Raw genomic sequence first — 27,047 nt, 5'->3', positions numbered from 1 at the left:
CTCTGCTGTTGTGGCTGTTTTTGTCCAGTCTGTCGGTGAAAAAGTTCCTTTTAGCAGCGCGGATCAGGTGGTGGTGTTCGCGGGTAGCGTTCTTGAGGGCGGTCATGTTGTCAGCGGTGTGGTCCTTGCGCCAGGCCTTCTCGAGGGCGCGACAAGTTTTCTTTGATTCTTTGAGGGTGTCAGAGAACCAGAGAGGTTTTTTGGTGTTGGTCTGTCGATGCGTGCGTTTGAGGGGAGCAAGGTTGTCTGCGCAGTTGGAGATCCAGTTTGTGAGGCTGAGGGCTGCGTCGTTGGGGTCGGTGGTGAGGGTGGGTTGGTTGGCGGCGAGTGCGGAGAAGAGTTGCTCTTCGGGGATCTTGTTCCACTGTCGACGAGGGATGGGTTGAGTGCGGAGGTGGCGGGTCTCGCGTCGGAATGTGAAGTGGACACAGCTGTGGTCGGTCCAGTGTAGAGCGGAGGTGTGGCTGAAGAAGATGTGTTTGCTGGCGGAGAAGATAGGGTCGAGCGTGTGTCCGGCGATGTGGGAGGCGGTGTTCACCAGTTGTTTGAGGCCGAGGTTGTCGAGGTTGTCGAGCAGGGTGGTGGTGTTGGGGTCGTTGTTTTGTTCCAGATGAAAGTTGAGGTCGCCTAGGAGGATGTAGTCCGGTGAGGCGAGGGTTTGCGGGGAGATGAAGTAGGCGATGGCGTCGCTGAAAGGGGCACGCAGTCCGGGAGGACGGTAGACGAGGGATCCTCTGAGGGTGGTCCTCGGGTCGGTGCGAATCTGAAAATGCAGGTGTTCAGCGGCGAGAGGGGTGTCTTCGGTGGAGGTGGTGACGCTGATGGAGTCTTTGAAGACGATGGCGATACCTCCTCCTACTTGGTTGGTGCGGTCTTTTCTGGAGATCTTGTAGCCTTCGGGGATGGCGGTGGCGATGTCTGGAGCAGAGGAGGCGTTCTGAATTCTGAAACATCATATCAAATGCTGGCAACAAATAACCAAAGACAAGTGGGTGCTGGATGTCATCCGCTTCTGACACCTGTTGAAATTCATCCAGATTCCCCCTTCAGTGCCTCCATCCCAGGTTTGTCAAAAACACCTTTGTCTACTCCGCTTGGAGGTAACAACCATGCTGAAGAAAGGGGCTATAGAGTCTGTTCCGCATTCCCAGAAGGGAAAGGGTTTTTACTCCTGCTTCTTTCTCATCTGAAAAAAGTCTCGGCTATGGCGGCCAATCCTGGACTTACAGGAGCTAAACAAGTACCTCAAGAAGCAAACATTTCAGATGGTCACCCTCCAAGACGTCCTCCAGCTTCTGAACAAAGCAGACTACATGGCCTCTCTGGACCTTCATGACGCGTACTTTCACACTTCCATTCATCCGCTCCACAGAAAGTACCTGAGGTTTGCAGTCAACTGAAAACATATCCAGTTCAAGGTCCTTCCCTTTGGCCTACGTTCAGCACCACAAATCTTTACCAAATGTCTAGCGCCAGTGGCGGCCTATCTAAGGAGAAACAACCACCTGGTTTTTCCCGACCTCGACGACTGGTTGGTAAAAGCTCTAGATGTCCAGACAACAGAAAGCTCAGTCAAGGCGACTCTGTGCCTTTTCAAGGACTTAGGCCTTACGCTCAACAAAGAAAAATCGTTCCTACAGCCATCCACTTGATTAGCCTTCCTAGGGGCTATCTTGGACACTCAACAAGCCAAAGCCTATCCAGTGCCGGACAGACAAACAAGGCTAATACAGCTGGCAAGGCGTGTCCAAAGAAAAAGGTGTCTTTCAGTTCGGCAGTACAAATCCTTGCTGGGCATGATGTCGTCTGTATCAGCCTCATTCCATTCTTCCACCTCTGAATGTGCCCAATCCAGGAAGAACTGGACAAGCAATGGATGCAAGGATGAGGCTCCTTCGAGGATACCATCCTCGTAACACCGAGCATGGTCCATTCTCTGGACTGGTGGACGAATCCCGAGAACATTTCCAAAGGACTCAGTTTCTTGGCACAAGTTCCTCCAATGATTGTAACTATGGATACATCGCTCACAGGATGGGGCGCATGCCAGCAGAACCTTTGGGTGAGCTGCAAGTGGCCACCCTCTCACTGTTTCTACCACATAAATCTTCTCGAGCTGAGAGTGGTCTATTATGCCTTGCAAGCCTTTCTTCAAGGATACGAGGTCCGTGGTGCTTGTCGGGACAGACAATACCACCACATTGCACTACCTAAACAAGCAGAGAGGAACACGCTCTTGCATACTCTCTCGAGAAGCACAACCTATCTGGAAATGGTGCATTCACCACTCAATCTACATCACTGCGGAGCATGTCCCTGGCCTACAGAATACCATCGCGGATTCCCTAAGCAGATTGGTGACATCCTCCCACGACTGGGAATTAGACCAGAGGACGCTAGATCGAATATTCGACCAGTGGGGAAAACCAAATCTGGACCTATTTGCATCCTCCTGGAATGCCAAATGGCGACATTGTGCAAGTTGCCATCACCAACAGGGATCATGGGGGGATGCATTTTCTATTGCATGGTCAGGGATCTATGCGTACGCTTTTCCTCTGATTCCTCTCCTCACAAGGGTGATCAGGAAGATGAAGTCCGAACCCTGCCAGCTGATCCTCATAGATCCAGCTCAACTGTGGTACACGGAGTTGCTTCTCCTGTCGGCCTCTCCATCCATCAGGCTCAGACCTATCACGGAGCTGCTTACCATCAATCCGGGGCAAGTGAGGCACCCGGACCCCAAATCTCTCAGTTTGCACGCATGGCTCCTGAGTACAATGAATTCAGCCATCTAGATCTACTGTCTGAGTGCAGAGAAGTGCTATCTCACGCAGGTACACCTAGTACCAGCAAATCTTACCGACTAAAGGAAGCGATTTTGTGTATGGTGCGAAACCCAAAATATGCACCCTCTTGCCTCCGCACCGGAGGCAGTGTTGCCGTATTTATTACAGCTGGCATGTTCAGGTCTAGCCCATTCCTCAATCGGAGTCCATTTAGCTGCCATCTCCAGATACAGAAGAGTACCAGGCAAACCATCCTTATGCTCTATCAGATTGGTAAAGCAATTTCTCAAAGGTCTCTTCAGATCTTTTCCTCCAGTAAAGCCTCCTCCGCCGGCATGGCAACTTAACATCATTCTTGGCCAGCTTATGAAGTAGCCTTTTGAGCCGATTCACAGAGCGGACATCAAGTACCTCACTTGGAAAGTGGCTCTCCTTCTCGCCCTTACTTCGGCGCGCAGAGTTAGTGAAATTCAAGCTTTCACTATACAAGAACCTTTTCTGCAGTTCAGGCACGACAGAGTCATCCTGCGCACCAATCCTAAATTCATTTCCAAGGTGCCTTCAGGGTTCAATATCAACGAGCCGGTGGTGCTCAAAACTTTCTTCCCGAACCCTCAAACTGCTACGGAAAGAGCTCTCCATTCACTCGACTTTAAAAGGTGCATAAAATTCTATCTGGACAGAACAAAATCATCCAGACAGTCCACTCAGTTATTTGTAGCATCCAGTGCTGCTAGAAAAGGTCACTCGGTAACGAAACAGACTATATCCCGATGGATTAAGGACGCAATCATATTCTTCCATCAGAAAGCAGGAAAGCCATTGAGCACGAGCGTCAGAGCGCATTCTACCAGAGCTATCTCTGCATCCTGTGTGCTGTTTGCTGGTTTATCAATTAAAGACATCTGTCGTGCTGCGACATGGAGCACCTTCACGCAGCATTACTTCCTAGACACGGAGTCACTTCTGGATGCAGTCATTGATCAAGCGGTCCTTCGAAACCTGTTTCAATGACGGTGAGCTAAAATAATTATTTCCCTCCATCTGCTTATTTTCTGTTATATCACATTTTCCTTATTATAATGCTGTAGATCGTAGCAAGAAGTGTATGTACATATCATGCCAGTTCGCATTTCAGAGTGCTATGCTACGATTTGTGGGACGAAAATGTGTTATCCACTGCTTACTATTCTGATTCAAGCATGTGAATCTATGAAAGTTCCAATACTGGAGTAAGAAACAAGTTACTTACCTGTAACTGTAGTTCTCCAGTATTGGAAACTTTCATAGGTTCACATGCAACCCACCCTTCCTAACCTGAGGAGCTCACCTTCATTTTCTTGAGACCTACATCCTTTATTGCACTTGTGCTGGGAAAATCAGCTCCTCACAGGAGGGTTCTAGAGGGTGGTGAGAGCTGATTGTTTGTCTCTTAAGTTTGGTCCTTTTTTATAAAATGACTGTGAGATGTTACTAAATTAAGAGGCCTAGTGCCTCTGAGCTTTATATACAATTGAATATGGTTTTCTATTACACCGGAGACTCCCATCTCGACAACGGGGAATGATTTAAGCATGTGAATCTATGAAAGTTTCCAATACTGGAGAACTACAGTTACATGTAAGTAACTTGTTTCTTCTTTTTAGTAATTCTTAAATAATATAGTATTGTATCATTTATTTTAGAGTTGTTTGGTTTGTAGACGATTGTGTGGGTAGTGTTTTAAAATTATTGATTAACTAATTATAACTGTTTTTTTTATATTTGTACTTATCTGTTTGGTAAATATACCCCCAACTGAATGCATATACTTTCCGCAATGCTTGTCAGAATGGTCAATCTGCCCTCTGCCCGCAATATAGACACTTTTCCCAATGTTTGCTTGACTAGTGTTAAAATAGTAAACCAGACCTCCTCCCCAATTTCCTCAGATTTTCTTAAATGTATGTGGACAGATTTTGATTCAACAGACTGCTCTTTCTGCCTTCATATGGTCTATACCAATGTGCCATTTTTCTTTAGTCTGTAGATTGGTATTGTCCCATTCTCGTGCCATGTCTCTCTTGGCCACCACCAAGCCAAAATAGCAGAGAACTAGCTTGTCTCTGTTTGTCAACATAATTTGGAATACATACGAATTTTAAATCTGTTTACAAAAGATACATGATTAAATAATTTTTATACAAATACCAACATTAAAGTAGAATAATTATTTCGAAAATAAATGCAATTATTGTTGAATATATCAATAAAAAATAACTTTGTATCTCAAAACATATACCAAGGTTCATTATACTATAGTAACTATTGTAAATAATCATTTATTCCTCTAACTCTAGTTCAAAAATATTGGGGAGAGTGCTTATTTTAGGGGAAGGTGAGATTTATAATTCTAACTCAAGTCCCACGTACATTGGGGAAAGTACAAATATTTTTGGGGCAGGGGATGAAATTTGCTACTCTAGCTCCCGACACACCCACACACTCACACACACGAGGGAAAGTGCATATATTTGGGGGCTCATATTTACAATTCTAATGCCAGTCCCACTAACACTGGGGTAAGTGCATATATTCGAGGTGAAGTTAGATTTACTGTTCTAATTATTGTTTCACAAACTTTGGGGATAGTGCGTTTATTCCGAAAGTAAATTGTACAGTTCTGTCTCAGGACCAAAGACTCAAATTAATTTTAAGCTTTCAGAACCAACATTAAAGCAAAGGACATCAAGTCCCCTGAGAAACTTCAATGGTCGACCAGTCATATAGATCAATTACCATACAAGAGCACCCCAAAGAACAACACTCTTTCGTCTCTGCTCAGAAGTGTTTTCCTTGAGAATGTTTTATAAGGTTATATTGCCTTGATTACATTTTTGCATTATTTGTGTCAGAGCTTTTTATTACTGATGCCCATCAAGGGATTATCCTTCATAAGTACTGCTTACTGTTATTGGAAGCCCAGCAAGCAGGTACAGCCTGTCCTTTAGGGCGGAAGGGCCATGCCCCCCTGACCTTTTGCACCTCTTGAAGAGTGTCGGTCAGGCTGAACAAAGGTCAGCCTGACAGACATTCTTCATGTTCAGGTCAGGCAACCAGGAGCAGACATGCGTGATTTGCGCAGACTCCTGGCTGCCTGAGGTGAACTTTGCTGGGCTGAGGAGGTCACAGCTAGACATGTGTGATTTGCGCAGACTCCTGGCTGCCTGAGGTGAACTTTGTTGGGCTGAGGAGGTCACAGCTCCTGTGGGCGTGACCTCCTTGTTTCAGCAAAGGTGCCTCGAGGCCCTCCCCTGGGTGACGAGGGAAGCGTCACCCATTGACTTTGACCTGGGCACTTCAGGTTTAAGCCATGAAGCACCCAGGGCGAGTGTTAATCAGTGACACCTCGTCACAGAGTGGGGTGGGGTCAGCAGTCTCATTGATCCCATCCCACTCTGTGACAAAGTTGGGACTCCTAAGGTCAGCCAATGAGGGAAAGCAGCAGTCCCAACCCTCCTGGGACCTCTGAGGCTGAAGGTAAGTGTGTGTGTTTAATCTTTTAAAATTAATGTTTGGTGTGTGCGTGCATGTTTGAATGTTATGAGTGTTGTTAATGGATGTGTGTGTGAAAGAATGAGCGTGTGTGTGCTTCCCGCCCCCTCCCTCCTAAAGCTGCCAGCCGCCACTGCCAGCAAGGGATTAGCCCTTTCAGGTAGAACAGGCGCATCAACAGGGATCATAGTGAGGATGTGTAGATGCCGGGTACAGGTGATGTTTCCTTGTTTGATCCGTGCCCATTGCATGCAATTGGATCCTTGCTGCAGGCTTCCCTCGCATGGATAACTCTTCTCCTTAAGGTAGACACATTTTTGTAGCGACCGCGTGGTGCGGTTATCATTTGGCACCATGGCGCTATAGGCCAGGTACACATATGCCTTTTTGATTCCCTACTTCTGTCGGAGAAACAAACAATGCAAGTGGTGAATTCTTCAGGGCCATCCGTCTTCTTTTATGATGCGTCCAGGTTATTCTGACAGTTTTGATCAGGACTACACGCTTCTGCACTGAGTCCCTTGATAAAGGCTGGGTGTATTTAAAAATGCTTTGCAAAGATTCCTACTTAGGCTCAGACCTACCTCCACTCAGCCCATGGAATGTAACAAGGCATATACAAATACTTCAGCTTAATTTGCACCTGGTTTATTAAAACCCCATCCTTGCCAGTATAAATATTGAATTTACTCTTGAACATCAATGGCAGGAGCCAGGAGTGAGGGGTGCCTTAAAGAGGTGGGTAAGAGCAGTTCTGCATAACACTAGACAAAGAACTTGTTGATGGGGTGGGTGCCACCCTTCAAAGGGGCAAGACTCTGACATCCCCTACTTCCGACCCATTTGAGAGGCTCAAACAGGTGTTCCTGATACATTGAACCTCTGTCCTAGTGGATCTCTGTGATCCCAACCAACCGGGGTTTATCCCCTTTGAAGATGAAGGGTTTCCTTTCTGTGAGGATTCAGATGATAGGGAAAATTACCCTGATGAGGGTGATTCAGATAATGAACAAAATCCCAGTAGACCATGGAGATCCCTGGCAGACCCCAACATCCCATGTTGGAGAGCTACCCTAGCGAAGGTACAGCAACATCTTATGAAGCCAAAGGCATGCTGAACCTGGCGATATTCACTGTCCATTTGTCTGTGGAATGGGCTCCGGCATCATAGCTCAGAGGGCACTTTAGAGCGGAATGTGCATGCTCATGCCTAAATGGGAAAGTCTCAGAGATGCTGGAATTTGATGGCAAAATAGCCACCTTTTATAAGTAAATTTATTAAGGACCCCTGAAAGGGGATAGATTGTTTCTGGAAGGTCTGCTAGGATAAACGTTTGGATATCCTCGTGCCTCTAACTGATTCTCCAAAAGTAATGTCAGCATTGGTGAAGAGATGTAATTTGCTTTCTAAACAACTTCATTGTATCTACTGATAAGACATTCCCTATTCATAAAGCTAGACCCCAGGTTAGGTAAGTTGGCTACTTCTGATACAGGCCCCATAGCTGGCAGACAACTCTTCACTGGCCCATTTATAAAGGACTGGGCAAGTTTGCAACAACCTTTGCATTGATGGAAAAAAACAGCAATCTATGAAGATGGTGTTCAGCAAACATGTTTTTGGAAGGGCAGGGAGAGGCTGGGGGCCCTCTTCAGCCTTTTCCTACTCCCCAGCCTCCCAAAGACTTCAGGGTTACCACCATTATCAGTACATGAATAGAAGCAGTTCAGAGGTTTTTTTCCAGCCTGTGGCCAGGGATGTGGAGGCAGAGGAAACTTTCACAGAACATTCCGGGTGGAACATTAGGGAAAGAATACACATTCTTCCCAACCAAAAGTCTGGAGTCGGCTAGGGTTATTCCTTCACAACTGTGTGGTTTTAGTCAAATGTTGTGCTAGAACTTTCATTATTAGGTAGCAGGGTCTGAAAAAAAGATGTATGTGGCCTTCAGTTGGGTCGCTGTGTTTCAGATAGAGTTCTACAAAACTCCACTACAGGTTAGAAGACCAAGACCCATTTCTCCCAGATCTTTACAGGTGGCCAGCAAGTCAAGGTGGGGCAGTAACAGGTGAGCATGAAACATGGTCTGAAGGTGAGCTCAGTGTAAATTCTCTGTAAGCACCCTTAACTGTGCAAGTTGGACGCAGGGGCCGGAAGGTATGGCCCTTCAGTGAGTGCACAGAAGAGTTGAGCACTGACCCAGAGCTCAGTCCTGAAGTTATTGGATATGGTGCCCTGTAGACAGTTGTCACTCGCAAGGAGTGGAAGCTGTGACACAGAAAAGATTTATGCAGTGGCAGATAGTGGAAAAATGACACAGGACCATACCTGCTGCATGGTCTGCAGAGAATATTGAGAGAATATACCAGGTAGCAGTGAGGGTTGTGCAGCACATCCTTACCTTTGTGGGCAACTGAAAAGATCATCCTGTCTGGCAGCCTCCGCTGTATATAGTGACTGTAGTTCATAGAGGAGAAGATAATATTGAGGGCCCAGTTTCCTAGTCCTGGGATAATTTACACCACTCAGCTCCACTATGCACTTTGCTTTGCCTCTTCTGATGCTGTGCAGAACCATGGTGCAATATTCCAGAGAGGTGCATTGGTGCGGAAGCTCATCCTCCTGTAGACCATGAGCCCCTGTGGAGACCTAATTCCTTAGGGGAGCTTGACAAATCAGTCAGAGAACATGTGTGACCTGAGTCACAACATACAGTGTATAGAGGGGCAATTGCAATTTGGCAAGGAAAGGGGAATCGTACATCATGAAGAAATGAGGAACAGCCACCCCATCTAAATATAAGTAAACCTAAACCATTGGTCAAGTAAGTGCTCCCGGAGCCCTTGCCCCCAAGTGACTTCCAAGCAGATCTGGTTAGAGTTGGCATTATGTAGTATTTTTTAATACGATCTTAAAGAAATACAAACTGAAGAAGGTACGCATGTGGCGGACTTTAACAATAGCTTCATGGAACTAAAAAATGATCTAACTACACTGAGTCAAAAGTGGATGACTTGGAAACAACAGTAGATGACCGTCATGAAGAATGACACCAATTATGGGACCTGCTGTGGCCCATACAGGAACAGCTCAAGGAGAAATAACTTTCAGATAAGATGGCTTACAATACGATTGGAGTGTGAAGCCATGCAGGTCTATGTTTCAGTCAGAAATGGATTGGAGGACCAACCCACCGGCGACAGGACAGAGCTGATAAAGTGGGATAGAGGGGTCCGGCATACACATCTGGGCCTGCTGTTTTCACATTGCCTTTTTAAGAGAAAGAATGGCATTGTCTTTGCAGCAAGAATAGGTGAACTGATATATTAAAATGAGAGAATCCAGCTCATTCATAATCTAGCAGCAACCATTCTTGGAAGGTGTGGCGGCAGAGTTTAATTGGTGATAGACTCATTGGCTCAGAAACTTTCATGCCATTTGGGGTCACCTCATCCTTATTATCTTTATCTGGCGAGAAAAAAAGCAGAATTCTAACATTACTTAATGAAATCTAAGAGCTGGCGAGTCACACCCCGAAGACTCCCATGAGACAGAAACAGAAAAGACATTCTAGCGGACAGAGTACACGAGTGGCGAAGGAAGAAGTACACAGACTGTACGATAAACTCACCCCTGAGGATGTAGCAGATGCCAGAGCAGACGTCCTCCAACATGTAAGAGGCACCTGCCATATTTAAACAGGAAACACTTCAGGTAGCCGTAGAGTCTGATGCAAATGATGACTGAGCTCCAAGTTAGATCAGTCATCAGAAAACGCTGGAAAAGTATGGCTCACCAAACTTTCAAGCAAGGAAGAAGGGGAAGAGAGGTTTGTAGGTAAGACCTCAACAATGTGAAGATTATCAAGCCCCTTGGGGAGGGCAGTGGAGGTCAATGAAGTCTATTGGACATATAATTTGTCATAAAGTCAAGGACACATTGGGCCAATTCACAAAATGCATTTTTTAGTATGTAAAATAGTACTACTTCACATACTACAAGATGTCATTCTCAAACCTATGGCTGGTGAGTTCCTCATCTGCCTCTACTGTCTTTTTTGTGTCACGATCTTCACACATGTATTTATACGATTTAGAGGTAAACGTGAGAGGGACAAGGTGGAGTGGTGGGTAAATGAGCAATAATTGCTACTAAATGGGTGGAGTTTAGGTTACATTTAAGGAGGGATTTAGGGTGTGACATACTGAAAGTAAGAAAATGCCAATTCACAAAATATACTTCTAAATCAATCATGATTCTAATAGTGACAGAATAGTCTCAGTTGTACTCTAGCCCAACTTTGAAGTAAGACAAGCACCAGCCATGGCCAACTACTGATACTGAAACATGCTCCACTGGTACTGAAACATGCTCCAATGGAAAACAATTGAGGCAGGCTATAACACTAACACCTAAAAAGGAGATAATGTAAAGTAAATTAAATTATTTTTAAATGTAATATATTTATCATTTTTAAGCTTAATAAATAAATATATAATTACCACTAAATTGTATTTGTTTTAATTTAGTAATACACTTACATTTAAAGTAATTGTAACAAAGTTGAAAAATCACAAAAAATGTAAGATTAGTAAAAAAATCATAACTTACATCCAGTATTGTTTCAAATAAAATAAAAATAAAAAAGTAAGTGATGATGAAAGATATTAATTGTAAAATATTGTTAATTAATTTTTGAAAATGTTAAGTATTTAATTGATAAAATTAAGTTTAGGAGGCAGTGTGTTGTATTCTTTTTTTAATCCATCCTATGTTCATATTATTTGTTTAAAATTATTTTACATGTTTGTTTTACATTAAATTAATTTAAACTTTGTGAACAGGTAAAAAGTTATTAATAGTAAATTTACACTTTTAAATTTAGTCAGAAGGGTCTCTAGCTCCTCAATGGGAGGGGTTGAAAATTCTTAAATCTAAACCTAGATGCAAATCGCCTCTCAGAAATGATGACTAGCAAAAATGGAGTTACACTCAACCTTATCTTTGTGAATCAGGCCCTTATTGTTTTCCATCTGTTATATTTGTTGTTGTCAATCGGTCAGTCAATCAGGAATTATAGATCGCTGCTAAACACCCACAAGGGTTTCCAGGTGCTGAGAACATTGCTGCAGTAGGGTCTTAGCTGTATAGCCAGGTCTTCAGCCAGTTCCGGACGTCCAGAAGAGAGGATGGGGTACGTAGATGTAGGTCATTCTACGATTTCACCACAAGGTTGGAGCAAGGGCATCCTCCACTGTTGCTTCTGTGGAAGCGGTGTGGGCGAGGGAGAGGGAAGCAGAGCGCAGGTGTCTTGAGGGTAGGTGGCGGTTCAGGCGTTGGTTGATGTATGCTGGTCCTTCATTGTGGAGGGCTTTGTAGATGTGCATCACCATCTTAAATTGACACCTCTTCAAGATTGGGAGCCAGTGGAGCTTCTTTAGGTGGGGGTAATGTGGGTCTGTTTGGGGAGGCTGTGGATGAGTCTGGTTGTTGAATTCTCTCGTAGGGGATTTCCATGTATAGTCATAAGCACTGAATAGTTCCGCGCGCCTGCGGGGACCCCGGAGCACTGTTGTGTAGTATATTCTTAAGTGCAATCATCAGCTCCTTGACAAAAAAGGTCTGTGAAAAACACTTAAGAATAACAATGTGCAGCCTATGTGAACAGCTACACAAGCCAAAATTGTTAGAAGAAAAAACAGTTGTAGTGTAAATTTCACGTTTAAACCTCTATTTATTCTATAAATACATAAATAAATACATTCTCATATTTTATTTACACCTCTCATGAGAATAAAACAATGTAGGGCAGTGTAGCCCATAGGCTGCCATTATACAGAATGAAAATAGAGCTGTGCCTTTAAGAAAGTAAAGTCTTCCTGTTTCCCATCATGCACAGCAAAAGGCAGCTGCCTCAGTTCTTTATTCTGGCTCCTGCTGACAGGACCCTGAAGCATTGAGCTCTACCTCACAAAAGCTTTTGTGACAGAAATTCATTGAAATATCTTCTGAATTTCATTTTCACTCGACGTTTTTACCTTTGAGTGATCATTTTCTACTGATTTCTGTTAAATTCTGACAGAATTTGGAGGTTTTTTCTAGTTAGAAATGCCTTCACTTTTTGATAAATGTCCTTCTTGTGGAAGAAAGAAGGCTAAAACAGATCCACATAGGGTCTGTATAATTTGTCTTCCATCCAGCCACAAACCGGAGTCGTGTGACATTTGTAAAACCTTCTCTAGAAGAACCCTTCGTGATAGAGAGAAGATCCGACTTCAGGCGAGAGAGGACAGGAAAAAAAGTGGCCATTCCACTACAGAGCGAGGAGAAGGTCAGACTTCTACCAGGGCTCAACCTGTTTCCTCCATGACTCCTTCCAGACCTGCTGAAAAACGACATAGATCTCCAACGACGTCGAGAGCGTCGACGTCGAAGCAGGGAACGGCGCCAACATGTTCGCCGTCGAGGAGTGCTTCGCCGGCGAGAAAAAGGCATCGTTCTCCGTCGACAGCTATTTCGCCGTCGAGGCGGCGAAGACACCCGACGTCGAGAGGATCTGGGTCGCCGTCGACACGGCGAACACAGTCAACGTCAAGGAGATCCGAGTCGGGCTCGCCGTCGACACGGCGAGGGAGATCGCCGTCGAGAGAGAGTGTTCGCCGTCGGAGGCGTTCACCGTCACTGCACCGACGTCGAGGTTCGTCGTCGAGAGGTTCTCAGCGGCGAGACGAGTCGACGTCTAGAGGCACTCGCCGTCACCGCAGTTCGACGTCGAGGAGTGCTTCGACGTCGAGAAGACCATCTAAGAGGCCTAGAAGGGTTTATACAACCTCGGAATCCTCGGCCTCGCTTATCCTACTTCCAGCATCGCCACAGCTCTCGCAAAGGCAGTCGCCGTTACCACAGACGCCGGTAACACCTACGGCTCCTCTTCCGGCGCCTCCTCCAGAACCTGTTCCGAGGACTCCAACGCGATCTGCAGGGCGTTCTGGTTATTCCTCGAGGCGTACATCTACCTCTAGGCACCGTCGTCAGGAATCACATCATGGACATTCTTCATCGTCCACACGAGACTACTCTCCAACCTTATCGGACTCACCGTCCCCAAGAGTGTCTCCCATAGATGATGTCAACACATTTCAGGAGGTCTTAGTAAGAGGGGCAACCAAGCTGAATATCCCGCTAGCAGCTCCGGCCCCATCGACATCAGTGATCTTTGAGACCTTGCATCAAAGGACATCTTCACGACCTTTACTTCCACTGGTTCCGGGTCTTATTGAGCCAGCAATGGACATTTTTCTCACGCCGGCTACAACAAAGTCTGCTCCTTCCAGACTCATTAAAAAGTACCGTCCACCAGAGCAAGATCCTCTATTCTTGAGGTCGGACCCAGTACCAGACTCGGTAGTTATAGTGGCAGCGAAGAAATCGCATTCGACGTCACCGTCTTCCTCTGCTCCCCCAGACAAAGAGAGCAGAAAGATCGATGCTGCAGGAAGAAAAGTATGCTCGACGGCATCCATCACCATGAAAGCAGCCAGTGCCACTGCTTTATTAGGGAGATATGATCGATCCCTCTGGGACTCTATACTGCAGTTCGCGGAGCATCTCCCTAGGGACAAAAGGGAAGATTTCCTAGAGGTCGTGAGCGAGGGAGCTATGGTTTCTAACCAGATTATAAGTGCTGCGGCGGATTCTTCAACACTATCCGCACATAACTATGCTCATGGTATAGCGCTCAGGAGACATGCATGGCTGCGGCTTACATCGCTTAAACCCGAAGCACAGCAGAGGATACAGAACCTGCCTTTCTCAGGCTCCACTTTGTTCGGCTCTCATGCCGATGATGAGATGGCCAGAATGAAGTCGGAGCTGGATACCCTGAAAGCGGTAGGCATGGAGCGACCTAAGGAACAGCGAAAAGGATTCCGCCCATATCAAAGAAGACTGTTCACCCACAGGTATCAGGCTCCACATTGGACGTCTTCACGCCCTCAGCAACAGCAACAGCAGCAGCATCAGAGGGGCTTCTCCAGAAGGTCGACAAGGGGTCGTTCAACACCTCAGACCCAGACACCTCGACAAGCTCCCACGTCTAAGCCCTGAATCTTTGCTTCCCCCTCCTCCGTTACCCACTCCGGTAGGGGGAAGTATCGCAAATCATCTGGACGAGTGGCAACGCATCACAACAGACGCCTGGGTATTGAATATTGTGAGACATGGTTACGCTCTCAGATTCACCAGTTCTCCACCATCTGTTCCACCCAAAACAGCCAACCACCATCTCGAAGCTCTGCAGTTAGAGGTCAATATCCTATTGCAGAAAAGAGCCATAGAACCCGTTCCCATCAGCCAACAAGGGAAGGGGATTTATTCGAGATATTTCCTTGTACCGAAAAAAGACAAACAAGAGTTTCGTCCCATCTTAGATCTGAGGACAGCAAACAAATGGATTTGCAAAGAAAAATTCAGGATGTTAGCCTTACACCAAATTTACCCACATCTACGTCAGGGCGACTGGCTATGTGCGATAGATCTTTGCGACGCTTACTTTCATATCCCAGTAACCAAGAAACACCGAAAATTCCTAAGGTTCACTGTCGGAAAACGCCATTACCAATTTGCAGTTCTACCTTTCGGCCTAAAATCAGCGCCAAGAACTTTTTCCAAATGCATCGCGGTAGTAGCCGCCCACTTGAGGAAACAGCGAATATTCGTCTACCCCTATCTAGACGATTGGCTCATAAAGGCCTCCAGCTGTCTCGAGGCACAGCACCATTTCGAATGGACTCTACAACTGCTACAAAAACTTGGTCTTCAAGTCAATCTTCTGAAATCTACAGCAACACCTGTTCAGAGGTTGCATTACTTAGGGGCCATTGTAGATACCAGGCTAGGAAAGGTGTTTCCTTCGGAGGAACGACGGTTATCGATTCTCCAAAAATGCAAACAACTGCAGGAAAGACCTCAAGCCACTGCAAGAATAATAGCTTCTCTACTGGGCTCGATGGCGTCTTGTATCCATCTGGTTCCCAATGCTCGCCTCCATATGAGACCATTGCAGGAAAATCTAGAGGATCAGTGGTGTCAACTGAGGGACGATTGGGAGAACAAAGTCCTTCTTTCTCCTCACACCCTACAATCCCTGAAGTGGTGGTGCTTACCCAGCAATCTCTTGGTGGGGATTCCGTTCCAACAACGGCCTCCATCTCAAACCATCGTAACAGATGCGTCACTGCTCGGATGGGGGGCGCACATGGAACATCTTCGAGTCCAAGGCGAGTGGTCACAGAGAGAGAGTCTCTATCACATCAACCTGCTGGAACTTCGCGCAGTCCACCTTGCGCTCAAAGCCTTCCTTCCCTCTCTGAGAACGGAAACTCTCCTTCTTCAGACAGACAACGTGGCCACTATGTACTACGTGAACAAACAAGGAGGCACCAGGTCCAGAATTTTATCCAGAGAGGCTCAGACAATCTGGCATTGGCTTCTAGCCAGGAACCTGTCGCTAGTGGCAACTCACCTGCCCGGCATCCAGAATGTTCAAGCGGATGCCCTCAGTCGGGTAATGAACGAGAACCACGAATGGGTACTACACGACGACGTCGTTCATTCCATTTTCGCACTCTGGGGTACCCCCTCTACAGACCTATTCGCAACCCCAGAAAACAAAAAATGCCAAAACTTCGCCTCCAGATATTACCATCCAGGGACACTGGGGAATGTCCTGTGGATAAGCTGGTCAGGAGCATTTCTTTACGCCTTTCCACCGCTTCCCCTGATTCCGGCGGTCCTCCAGAAGCTGTCCAATGCTCAGACCAAAATGATCCTAATTGCTCCGGAGTGGCCACGCCAGTGGTGGTTCCCAGACCTTCTTCACCGGTCACTCAAACCACACATCAGGCTACCATATCGTCCGGACCTTCTCACGAAGTTCAGAGGGCAGATATCTCATCCCAACCCCTCATCGTTGAGTTTGGCAGCATGGCTCCTGAGCTAGTGCAATATGGACACTTGAACCTACCTCAGGACTGTATGGAAATTCTGAAGGAAGCAAAACGCCCTTCCACACGATCAGCCTATGCAAGCAAGTGGAAGAGATTCTGCATTTGGTGTTTACACAACAACATTGACCCAGTTTCCTGTGGAGAACAATCTATCCTGCCATACCTGTTAAGTTTGGCAAAATCGGGCTTACAACTGTCGTCAATAAAAGTTCACTTGGCGGCGATAACGGCATACAGAAAGAGTCCTTCACAAACGTCCTTTTTTCGGATGCCGATTATTAAGGATTTCCTAGAAGGTTTCAAGAAGGTTTTTCCTCCCATTAGAAAGCCTTCTCCTCCATGGGAACTGAACGTTGTCTTATCACGTCTGATGCTGACGCCATTCGAGCCGATACACAAGGCATCGCTGCAGCATCTCACATGGAAAGCTGCTTTTCTAGTGGCAATCACTTCAGCGCGTAGGGTCAGCGAAATCCAGGCCCTTTGCGCGCAGGAACCCTACACGGTTTTTCATTCTACAAAAGTGGTAATGAGAACTCATCCAAAATTTCTACCTAAGGTAGTCTCCGACTTCCATGTGAACCAAACAATTTCATTACCGACTTTCTTTCAGAATCCAGCTACTCCTGCTGAGAGAACTCTGCACTCTCTGGATGTAAAGAGAGTATTGAAATTTTACTTGGACAGGACAAAAAGCTTACTAAAATCACAACAGCTTTTTATTAACTATGGCCCAATCAGAACAGGTTTGGGCACATCTAAACAATCTTTATCCAGGTGGATTGTTTCATGTATAATGTTATGTTATCAGTTAGCAAACAAATCCCTTGGTGGTAGGCCAAAAGCCCACTCTACCAGAGGGAAAGCAGCTACTGTAGCCTTGATGAGAAATGTCCCTTTGGCAGAAATATGCAAGGCTGCCACTTGGAGGTCGGTCCATACCTTTACTAAGCATTACTGCCTTGATACAGACGCTAGGGCAGATGCTCAGGTTGGACAGGCTTTGCTCAAGAATTTGTTTGCATGATTCATGTTTTTTCTCAGTATTCTTATATCTACTCCACCGCGGTTATGGGGATGGGCTTGCTACTCTATTCAGTGCTTATGACTATACATGGAAATCCCCTACGAGAGAAGGAATGGTTTCTTACCTGTAACTCCAGTTCTCTCGTAGGGGTATTTCCATGATAGTCATAAGCAACCCTCCCTCCTCCCCGGTGGAGTTGACATAGAATATGAATATTATGGAGGTTGGTACTCCAACAAATGTTTTGTTTTTCTTCATGTCAGGTTAATAGCCTCCAAAAAAGAACTGAGGCAACTGCCTTTTGCTGTGCATGATGGGAAACAGGAAGACTTTACTTTCTTAAAGGCACAGCTCTATTTTCATTCTGTATAATGGCAGCCTATGGGCTACACTGCCCTACATTGTTTTATTCTCATGAGAGGTGTAAATAAAATATGAGAATGTATTTATTTATGTATTTATAGAATAAATAGAGGTTTAAACGTGAAATTTACACTACAACTGTTTTTTCTTCTAACAATTTTGGCTTGTGTAGCTGTTCACATAGGCTGCACATTGTTATTCTTAAGTGTTTTTCACAGACCTTTTTTGTCAAGGAGCTGATGATTGCACTTAAGAATATACTACACAACAGTGCTCCGGGGTCCCCGCAGGCGCGCGGAACTATTCAGTGCTTATGACTATCATGGAAATACCCCTACGAGAGAACTGGAGTTACAGGTAAGAAACCATTCCTTCTGTGTTCCTCTAGTCTCTTCAGGAGGTGAATGGTGATTCCTATGTAGAGTGCGTTGTAGTCCAACTGGGTGGTGACTAGGACTTGAGTGACAGTTCATCTGGTGTTGACGGGGAGCCATTTGAAGATCTTACGAAGCATGTGAAGAGTGAGGAAGCAGCTTGAGGAGTTTGCGTTGGTTTGGTTTTTTATGTGGATTTGCTGTTCAGGATGATGCCAAGGTAGGAGGTGTGGTCTGTCAGAGTGTATTCGGGTCCTAGTTCAGAAGGCCACCAAGAGTCATTCCAGAGGGAAGTATTTTTCCCAAAGATCAGCACTTCAGTTTTCTATGGTTGTGGAAATGAAGAACCCTTCACTTGCCAAAATAATATCATCAAGCAATTCATAACACAAAATTGGGGACTTCCACAATGCATCAAGCATTCTCACATTGCCAACGGTCATTGAATCTTATTCTTGGTGATGCAGTCTTGAAGATAATTCGTTTTGAACACCAGTGAGCTGAATTCTTCAATTAAATGTCTGGTTGATGTATGCACAATTCACAAAATAAAAAGCAATATTTGCCTTAATCAATGAACACATTGGGTAACAATAGATTAGTTTAGACTCAAAACTGAATGGCTTCCCAGACACTATCTTGCTTCAGATCCCTCAAAGACCACAAGAGTTACAAACCTGCTTGTACAGGACATTGTTTGAGAAGTATTATCTGTTGTCTTAGACAATGCAGGTTGTGCCCTAATTTGCTGTAGAACCAATTACATACATCATAGATAATATATACACACCCATCTCACAGCAGGATCAATATTTCAAGACCATGGTAGCAGACTTCTTAACACTAGCCAAAGGAAACATTATAGAGGGGATCTTAAAGTAGTTACAGACAATCTTAAAGATAGGCTTGCATTTACGTCAGTGCACAGTTGTTCCATTTTTAGGGTGGTCCTGGCTGGTTTGACTATCAGGGACAGATAGACATTTGGCAACTCCAACATCTGGAAAGAAATGATTACACTTTCTACTCCACAGTGCACACAACACATACACAAGACTATACCACTTCATATTGGACTCTGTCCCACCAAACTCTGATTTATTTTTAAAGATTAGCTGACATATAGATTGAAAGAAAGTATCCTCTGAGATACAAACATGAGAGATGACATTGATAAAAGTACTGACACCTATGTGCAAACATATTAATCAGGAGAAGTGAAACAAAATACATTTTGAGACACATTGAAAGGAGTGAGGAGAGGAAACCTGATTTGAACCTCCAGTAGACTAACCTAAATGAGATATGAAAAGGAAACCTAATTAGAAGCCTAACTAACATAAGTGGAAGAGATCCATAAGAGAATTAGCACTATTACTATCCGGCATAAACTGATGACCGTTTTATCATGAACATTAAGGGGTAGCATCACAAACAATAGCATTAAAAGCATAACAGTTGCAAATGCCTTCCCCGTACTAAGAAATGCAGACATAGCATAGGTATTCAGCACATTATATGCATCCTAAGTCAAGCAGATGAAATCGCCTCAGGCAAGTCACAGACCTACCTGCACCAGACCGACCTCCTTCTTTTTTTTTTAAGAATGTATTTTATTGGTTTTACAAAACAGCATCAGAACTAATACAACCAGCAGCTCCATGCCCCCTCCTTCTGCACAACTCCCTGGGGTCACCATCCTTCTGCCCCCCTTCATGACAGAGGTGGGCGCCCTAATCACCATCACCTCCAAATACCGGAGGTCCCGTTCTGCTTCCTGGCAGTCCTGCTCACTCGGTCTGTTATCACCCTCCTTCCCCAATGTTATCTCACCTTGTATCATGGCCTTAAAGGCCTCCCACAGGGCGGCAGCACTATCCCCTGAATCTGCATATTCTGCGAAGAACAGTTCTGTGACTCTGGTCATCTGTGACACCTCTAGTGGGTCAGTGATATGTCATGCCGCCATTTACCAATCCACCCTCCCCCCTCAAGCATCTTATAGCCTGTATAATCTCCACTAGACCATGATCAGAAATTCCTCGGGCCTTATAGTCCACCCCACCAATCTATGAAGGAGCAGTGCAAAAAAATTGTCAATTCGGAAGTACATGTTGTGGACCCCTGAAAAATATGACTAACCTATGATCTGATCATGCAGTGCTCTCCAGGCATCCCCCAGCACCTGGAAGAACCCCTCGAGTTTCCACATTTGGTTGCTGCACGTGCCAAACATGCGTACGGTCTAGGTGGGGGCTCATGACCAAATTGCAGTCACCCTCCAAGACGTCACCCCCTATGGTACATCTGCAATCACACGTTCCAGAAGAGTTTCGGCTTGCAGTCTAGGGAGGATGTAAACATTGATAAATGTGAGTGTTTCACCCTCTCAGTCCCACCACATAGAGACCTAGGACGTCTGTCCACACTTTCGTCACCTGGAGCTGTGGGGATTTTTTTCACCAATATAGCTATCCCTCTGGAGCCTGTAGTGAAATATCCATGGCTGACCTCTTTACATTTCCCCTTCTCTAAAGCTGGAGCATAATTCCTCTTCATGTGTGTCTCTTGCAGAAATACCACACCAGTAGAATATCACACGATCAACTTCACCAACAGTCCTCTCTTAATTCTGTGGCCCAGTCCATTAACATTCTAGGTCAACAATGTGCAATTGTTTGCACCCACCCCCATCCATACATGCCGTGCTGACCCTTTCATGGCCAGTGACCCAAGGTACCATACCTCCTGAAAGAAAAACAGTAGCAACAGCTGAACTAAACCCCAGCACCTACCTCCCTTTACCATACCATACCATGCCTTGCTCTTAGAACTGTACTCCACCCAATTCATGGTATGTCGATCGTCCCATCAACACAAAGCATACGTTCACTCCCATCGAAGCTCAAGTGCAGTTGAGGTGGGGGTCTATGAAGTATGAACTGGATTCTCTCAGCTCCAATTGTTCAGTGTGTGGCCTCCCAGCTATGAGGGCAAGTGAAGGAGTTCACCCTATCCAGCAGGCCCTGAGGACCCTTCAGTGTCTCAGATAATCTCCACCAAAGTCATTGATGTCACTGCCGGAGGGCGGATCCCCTTCCCAGACCCCATGTCCAAGAGCTTTCCACCTGAGTCTTACATACTGCTCCTAAGAACATCCTACCTTGTGCAGTTGACTTGGTCGCGCTGACTCTGGAGCACCTCCACAACCTTTGCTCGTTTGGATTCTGCCTGGTCCCTGCACGGCCCCATTGGTGCCCTCCTTCAAGGCCTGTGGCTTTGTTTACGCTCCTGCCACTCTGAGGCTGACGATGTTCCCAGCGTATCCCTGCACATCCCTGCGGGACAGGTACCCTGCCGCTCCACCAACTTCCATGTCTCTGCCGGTGTGGAGAAGAAGTACATTTTACCATCCATCATGATGTGGAGCCCGGCCGGGTAAAACAGACTTCTCAAATGTCTCTTGACCACCATCTGCTGCTGTTGCTCCAGTCTAGTGTAGTCCGGATAAATGTTAACAAGTGCCCCCACTACCTGCCAGGCTCGAAGGGTCCTCGCCTTTTTCAATATTACATCCCTGTAGAGATAGTTCAGCAGCAGTGCCACCACTGCTCTTGGTGGAGCCCCAGGGAGTCCAGGCTTACCCTGGACCCTATGAGCTCATTTAATTGTGAACCATTTTAGACCTTATCCTCCAAGACTTTCACAGCCAGCCAATCCTCAAGAAACCGTTACATTGACTGGCCCTCTGCCTTCTCAGGTAGGCTCACCACCCAAACATTGTTCTGGCGCGGGCATCCTACTACATCATTGACCTTCCCTCTCATTACCACCAATTCCTTTTGCAACTGCATTATGCGTGTTTCATGTTCTCGCACTATCAGGAAAGTCTAGGTCAAGGTTGATTCTGTGTCCACCACCCTATCCACTAGTTTCCTATGGTCTTCATAGCCCCTGCTGTTTGTGGATATCCTTTCACTGTTTGTCCCAGGACAACCACCTTAGTTAGGGCTTTCACTCCTCACTCTGACCGCATCACCGATTCCTGCCTTGCATCCCCTGCACTGTCCCCTAGGGCCCTCTTCTAGTCCAGTTGCTGCTTAGTCAGTCTGTTTCTGTTTTTGCGCATGGGGGATGAGAAAAGGGTGTCCCGGAGCTTCCAATGCAAACAGTTGGTCCCCTTATCTCTCTCTATAGACTAGATGTCTAACCGCCTCCCTTGCTGCCTGGGTCACCATTACTGTGTTTCTGGGCACTCAAGTCACTTGCGCCCTGCAATTGCATCCACATCTCGGCAGGGTTGTCTCCACAGAAGTTGCCAGGCCACACAATCCAGTGGTGGCCCGATAAGTGTCTTTGGAAAGTCCCCCTGCCCAGGTCACTTTCATTAGGTCCATTGGCGGGTGGCTTGTAATTACAGCGTGTGGGGGGGTGTACAATAATAATAATTACCAAAGAAAAGGTCACTTACCTGCAGGCGCCTTTCTCGTGGTGTTCTGCGCCTTGAAGTTCCAACGCGGGACCAGAAGACACCACTAACAAATCTTGCTGGTAAACAGCATGAAAGCAGCATCAGGATTGGTCTGAGTGGCTCTGACTGCCACTCAGACACAACCTGAGGTCTGTGCAGTTTCTCCAGCCCAGCTGTATACACAGCCGGGTTGGAGAAACCTAAATGCACATGTGTGTTTGGCCAGCCTAAGACGGCCAATCAAACACACATGCTCACTTAGATGCACTCTATCCTCATCCCACCTTCCATCTCCCAGCCCTGACCCTCCCTGCACTGCTGACTGAGCCAGCATTTGAAAAAATAAAACAACAATAAGCGATTGTTTTATTTTTCATCTCCTGGCTCTTAGCCAGGGGGCGATGCCCCACCGCCATTGCGGAGGAGCGGCCCTGATTAGGTCTCGGAGCTCTGGAGGGGAGAAACCAGATGCTGCTGAGTTCAAGATCCCCCAGGGCACTCCAGCACTGCCAACTCAGCCTGGATCGTATTGAGGGAAAAGGGGGGCTCCACTGCCATGCCCATGCCCCCCCTGGGAGGCAGGAGTATCAGCCCCGGAGCACCCTCACACCATCCAAGGCCACACCTGCTGCCTCACAATGTCTCTCGTCTCTGCAGCCATCTTCGGCGTTACGGAGTGCTGCTAGCCCTCTCGACAGAGTGGCTCCTCCTCATCCTGTCTTGCAGCCCCTATCTGAAGCCTCCGTGATACCCCGCCCTCCCCCCGCTATGGCACCTTGTCACCATCCTCAGAGTCCATGAGGAAGCAGAGTAAATGTCTTCAAAACATCTTTGGGCCGCATAGCTCAGCAGCTATGCTGCTACCTCCACGAGCCTCAGGCCACGTCTCCTCAGACCGACCTTCTGACTATACCTAGCACAGGCTGAGATTTTGATTCGAACAATTGAGGAGGTTATTGGAGTTATAGCTAGCCAACAAATGGCAAACCACCTTTGCCTCTATGTTCAGCACAAGCTACAAGCTTTTACAAAACCAGTTGCAGGATATTAGCAGCTTTCTAGATAAGCTTTTTCAATTTGTTTGCTAAAATTAATGTTGTTAAATCCTTGATTACTGAGGCCACAGTTACGTTAATACTCAAAACTGGCAACAACCACTCTGGAGTTGGCTTACGGAGACCATAATAATTAGGAAATATGAATGAAATGTTGTTCAGCTGTGTATTATATGCCAGCTAAGTCCCTTACTTCTGGACTTGGAGAGACTTTGGATGTAACATGGAAAGATCCTAAAGACCATAGACAATGTACACAGAACCCCAAATCTAGCTGACGTGATTGCCCTAGATACCGAAAAAGCATTTGACTGGGTTAAATGGCATTTACTTACTAAAGCCCTAGATCAGTAGGACTTTGGGCCAATATATCAGAAATGGGTGGCAGCAGGACATCAAAACTGTAGTAGTTAGGGAAAATTGGCACTTATCCTCAGATGTCCCCATTAATTGAGGATTAAGATGGGTATATCTGCGCTCTCATTTCTCTTTGCTGTCTGTAGAATCTTTTGTGGAATGCATACCATGAAATTTCAGCATCCCTGGGGTAGAAATTAGCAAGGACTCTCAGAAACTAAAAATGTATGCAGCTAGTGTCTTTCTGCGGAAGACTTTGTTAATTCCATTCCAGCACTGATGAATGAACTACTACATTATAGGGAAGTGTCCAGCTTTAAAGTCATCTTACAGAATTCACAAATCCATGATGTATTGCTCCCTCTGGATTAGGTAAAAGATTTGCAAACGCACTTCACCTTTGCTTGGGCTATGGATTCTTTGATGCACCAGAACTTCAGAACACCTCCACCAGTGAGTGTCTGGTAGCTTAAAATTACACACTGCTCGTGCAAGATTTATGAAATGATTTACAGACATGGAACATGGGAGGCCTGTCCTAGTTCAGAAGACTGGCAACCATTAGAATGATTGTTCTGCCCAAAATCGTATATCTGTCCAGGACACTAGCTATCACGGTACCAAAATCACTACTGAGCAAAATTCACAAGGCAGTGGGCTACTTTCTTTGGGTGGGGAAAAGCAAAAAGGATTATGATACTGAAAAATTGTGGCTTTTGTCTAGTCAGTGTGTCTACATCCTGCCAAGCATTCCAGCTATGTTACATGGTAGAGTGGGACATATCACAATCTTAAAAACAGTGGTGTTTCATTGACCAAACTAAAGCGGCATGAGCATCTAGAAAATACTCTGGCAAGAAAAAGACATCATAGCTGGGCGCTACCTTCCTTCACTGTCTCTAGAGCCTCTTTTGTGGTCTATTCTGATTGTTTAGCACATTTGGAATGGTTGCATTTCTTTTCTCGTTTACACCATTCATAGTAAACCCAGACTTCACACCAGAATTGAATCACATTCCTCCATAGACAGGAAAGACAAAAGTTGTTTACGACTAGGAGCCTTTGTGAAAAAACAGTCATTAAATAATTCTAAAACCCGTACTAAAGAATATAGGCTCCCTGAGTCTGAGAGATATAGAGACCATCATAAACAACATTTGTGTAATGCACATTCTGTTATGCCATTAGCAAGTAGGCATATTACTACATTTAGAAAGTAGGTGCTTCTCAAAGAAAAGGACAAAGAAACTCATACAAGAAATCTGCAACTTCTGATGATCAGTTGTGAACAGGGAAACAACAGGTGGGAATCCGAACTGGAATGTGTAGTCTCCGACAGAGTGGGACGAATTTTTCTTTAGAACACACACAGGAGGCAAACGCACCTCGATCAGGCAGGCTCTCTCACATAATATGCGGGTATGATCCCCTGAGTAGAATACACAAGCTGTACAGAAACGCGGTCGGATTTGTGCTGAAAGCTCTGTGGCATGATGATTCATCTGCTGTGGTAGATTCTGAAACTTAACACTTTCTTGGTGGGCGTCCTTAATGCTATAAATGAAATGTTCTATACGTCCATCCATTTATCAAGTCTATACATTACTGGGTCTCCCGAACATACAAACATTTCCACTGCACTCGTTGAGTTGTAGGAAGGTGTCAGGGGCTCTCTGTGAAGCTAAGCAAGCCATAGCATCATTAGGGGAAAAGAACAGCTCTTGGTCCGGGGAAATGGTAGCTTGGAGTAAGGGGTCTTCTGAGGCCTGAAAAATTATCTTTGACTGTAGAAGACAAATCAGAAGCATACTGAATGGACTAGGCTGCTTTTGTAGCCTACCTATCATCTACATTCGGTGAATTAACGTTTCCCTGTAAACGAATGCTAAACATCTCTTAATCCACAAGTTTGCACCAGCGAATGGTGCGATGGTGAGGGAGATGTTTACTGGGCGTTTTATTTTGTTTCTTTTCTTCAGTTGTTATCAAACCTAGATTTGGGGTATTTACTTTTGCATGCCATATAAGCAAATCAGCTGTACACTTCTTGAAAAGTGTAATACAATGATTTGAAGCCTAGAAATGGCATTCTTATTAAAAAATACCTTTGTATTTATTGCACATATCACATCTTTTAAAATATTGTGCCAGTAAACTGCAATTACATGGACTTATTTGTAAACCCCTTTCAAACAACGCAGTACCGCATGCACATTGGTTCATAGATTATTTTGCCATTAATACTGCATCCCGTCACCGATATCCTGACACACTTACAGTACAAACAGATGTTATGGAGTAAACGGTGCCCCCCTAGTACCTTCCAAAACACTGTGTCAAAGTCTGTTCCGTGGAATTTATCTGGCACCCCGCAGGTTGTGATCTTGGGACCCAGCAACGTCACAAACTCTTCAAAGTCTACCTGTCCATCTCCTTGAAAGAAAGCGACATCAAAGTATTAGACAGAAAAATAAAAGAAACTGACATCAATAGCACAGATAAAAAGCATGAGTTGAATGTCAAACGCAGGAGATGGCATCGTGGTACAAACAAGGGTACCCTGCTGAATGGTGTTAAGAGGTCAAATGTCAAAAAGGCAAGAAATATGAAAATAACTTATCTGTGATATAAAGAATCATTAAAATAAGAAAACATTGTAGGAAGTAATACACTGATAAAAATTAAGAAAGGCAGTGAGAGAGTTGTGAAGCAGCAAAGGATTGCATGTTAGGCATAGAAAGGGAATGGACATTACGGGAAGGAGAGGTTCTCTAATTTATCAAATAGAAAAGGAATGAACATTAAGGAGGTCAACAGAAAAAGAGACAGGCACTGCAGCGGTCAGGTGGGAAAGGAATGAAGATCACATGGACAACAAGCATTGGCAAAGCCAGTGTGTTTAAAATGCCAATGCAAGTTTGGTAAGTACATTAAACCAACCAAAGAAACAAAAAACGGCCACTATTGAAAGCACGTTTGCCTTTGATACAGTTGTGTTTTTTGTTTCCATGGCAAATAAAGGTCGAAGTGTAAGGGAGCATTCATTTTAGTTATTCGTCAGTTTCTATG

The 27,047-nt window shown here is 45.4% G+C and overlaps 1 protein-coding gene across 1 annotated transcript in view; it reads right to left on the bottom strand.

Moving 5' to 3' along the window:
* The window catches only part of CABP7 (calcium binding protein 7), an 840,279-nt gene that overhangs the window by 118,970 nt on the left and 694,262 nt on the right, over window positions 1-27,047 (bottom strand). Inside the window, exon 3 of the mRNA XM_069212590.1 lies at window positions 26,299-26,411. Coding sequence (XP_069068691.1) covers window positions 26,299-26,411 — 113 coding nt within the window. The remainder of the gene's footprint in view (window positions 1-26,298; window positions 26,412-27,047) is intronic.

The sequence above is a fragment of the Pleurodeles waltl genome, chromosome 11 (genome assembly GCF_031143425.1).
Source record: "Pleurodeles waltl isolate 20211129_DDA chromosome 11, aPleWal1.hap1.20221129, whole genome shotgun sequence".
Lineage (NCBI taxonomy): Eukaryota > Metazoa > Chordata > Amphibia > Caudata > Salamandridae > Pleurodeles > Pleurodeles waltl.
This window is presented reverse-complemented; position numbering and strand designations above follow the sequence as displayed.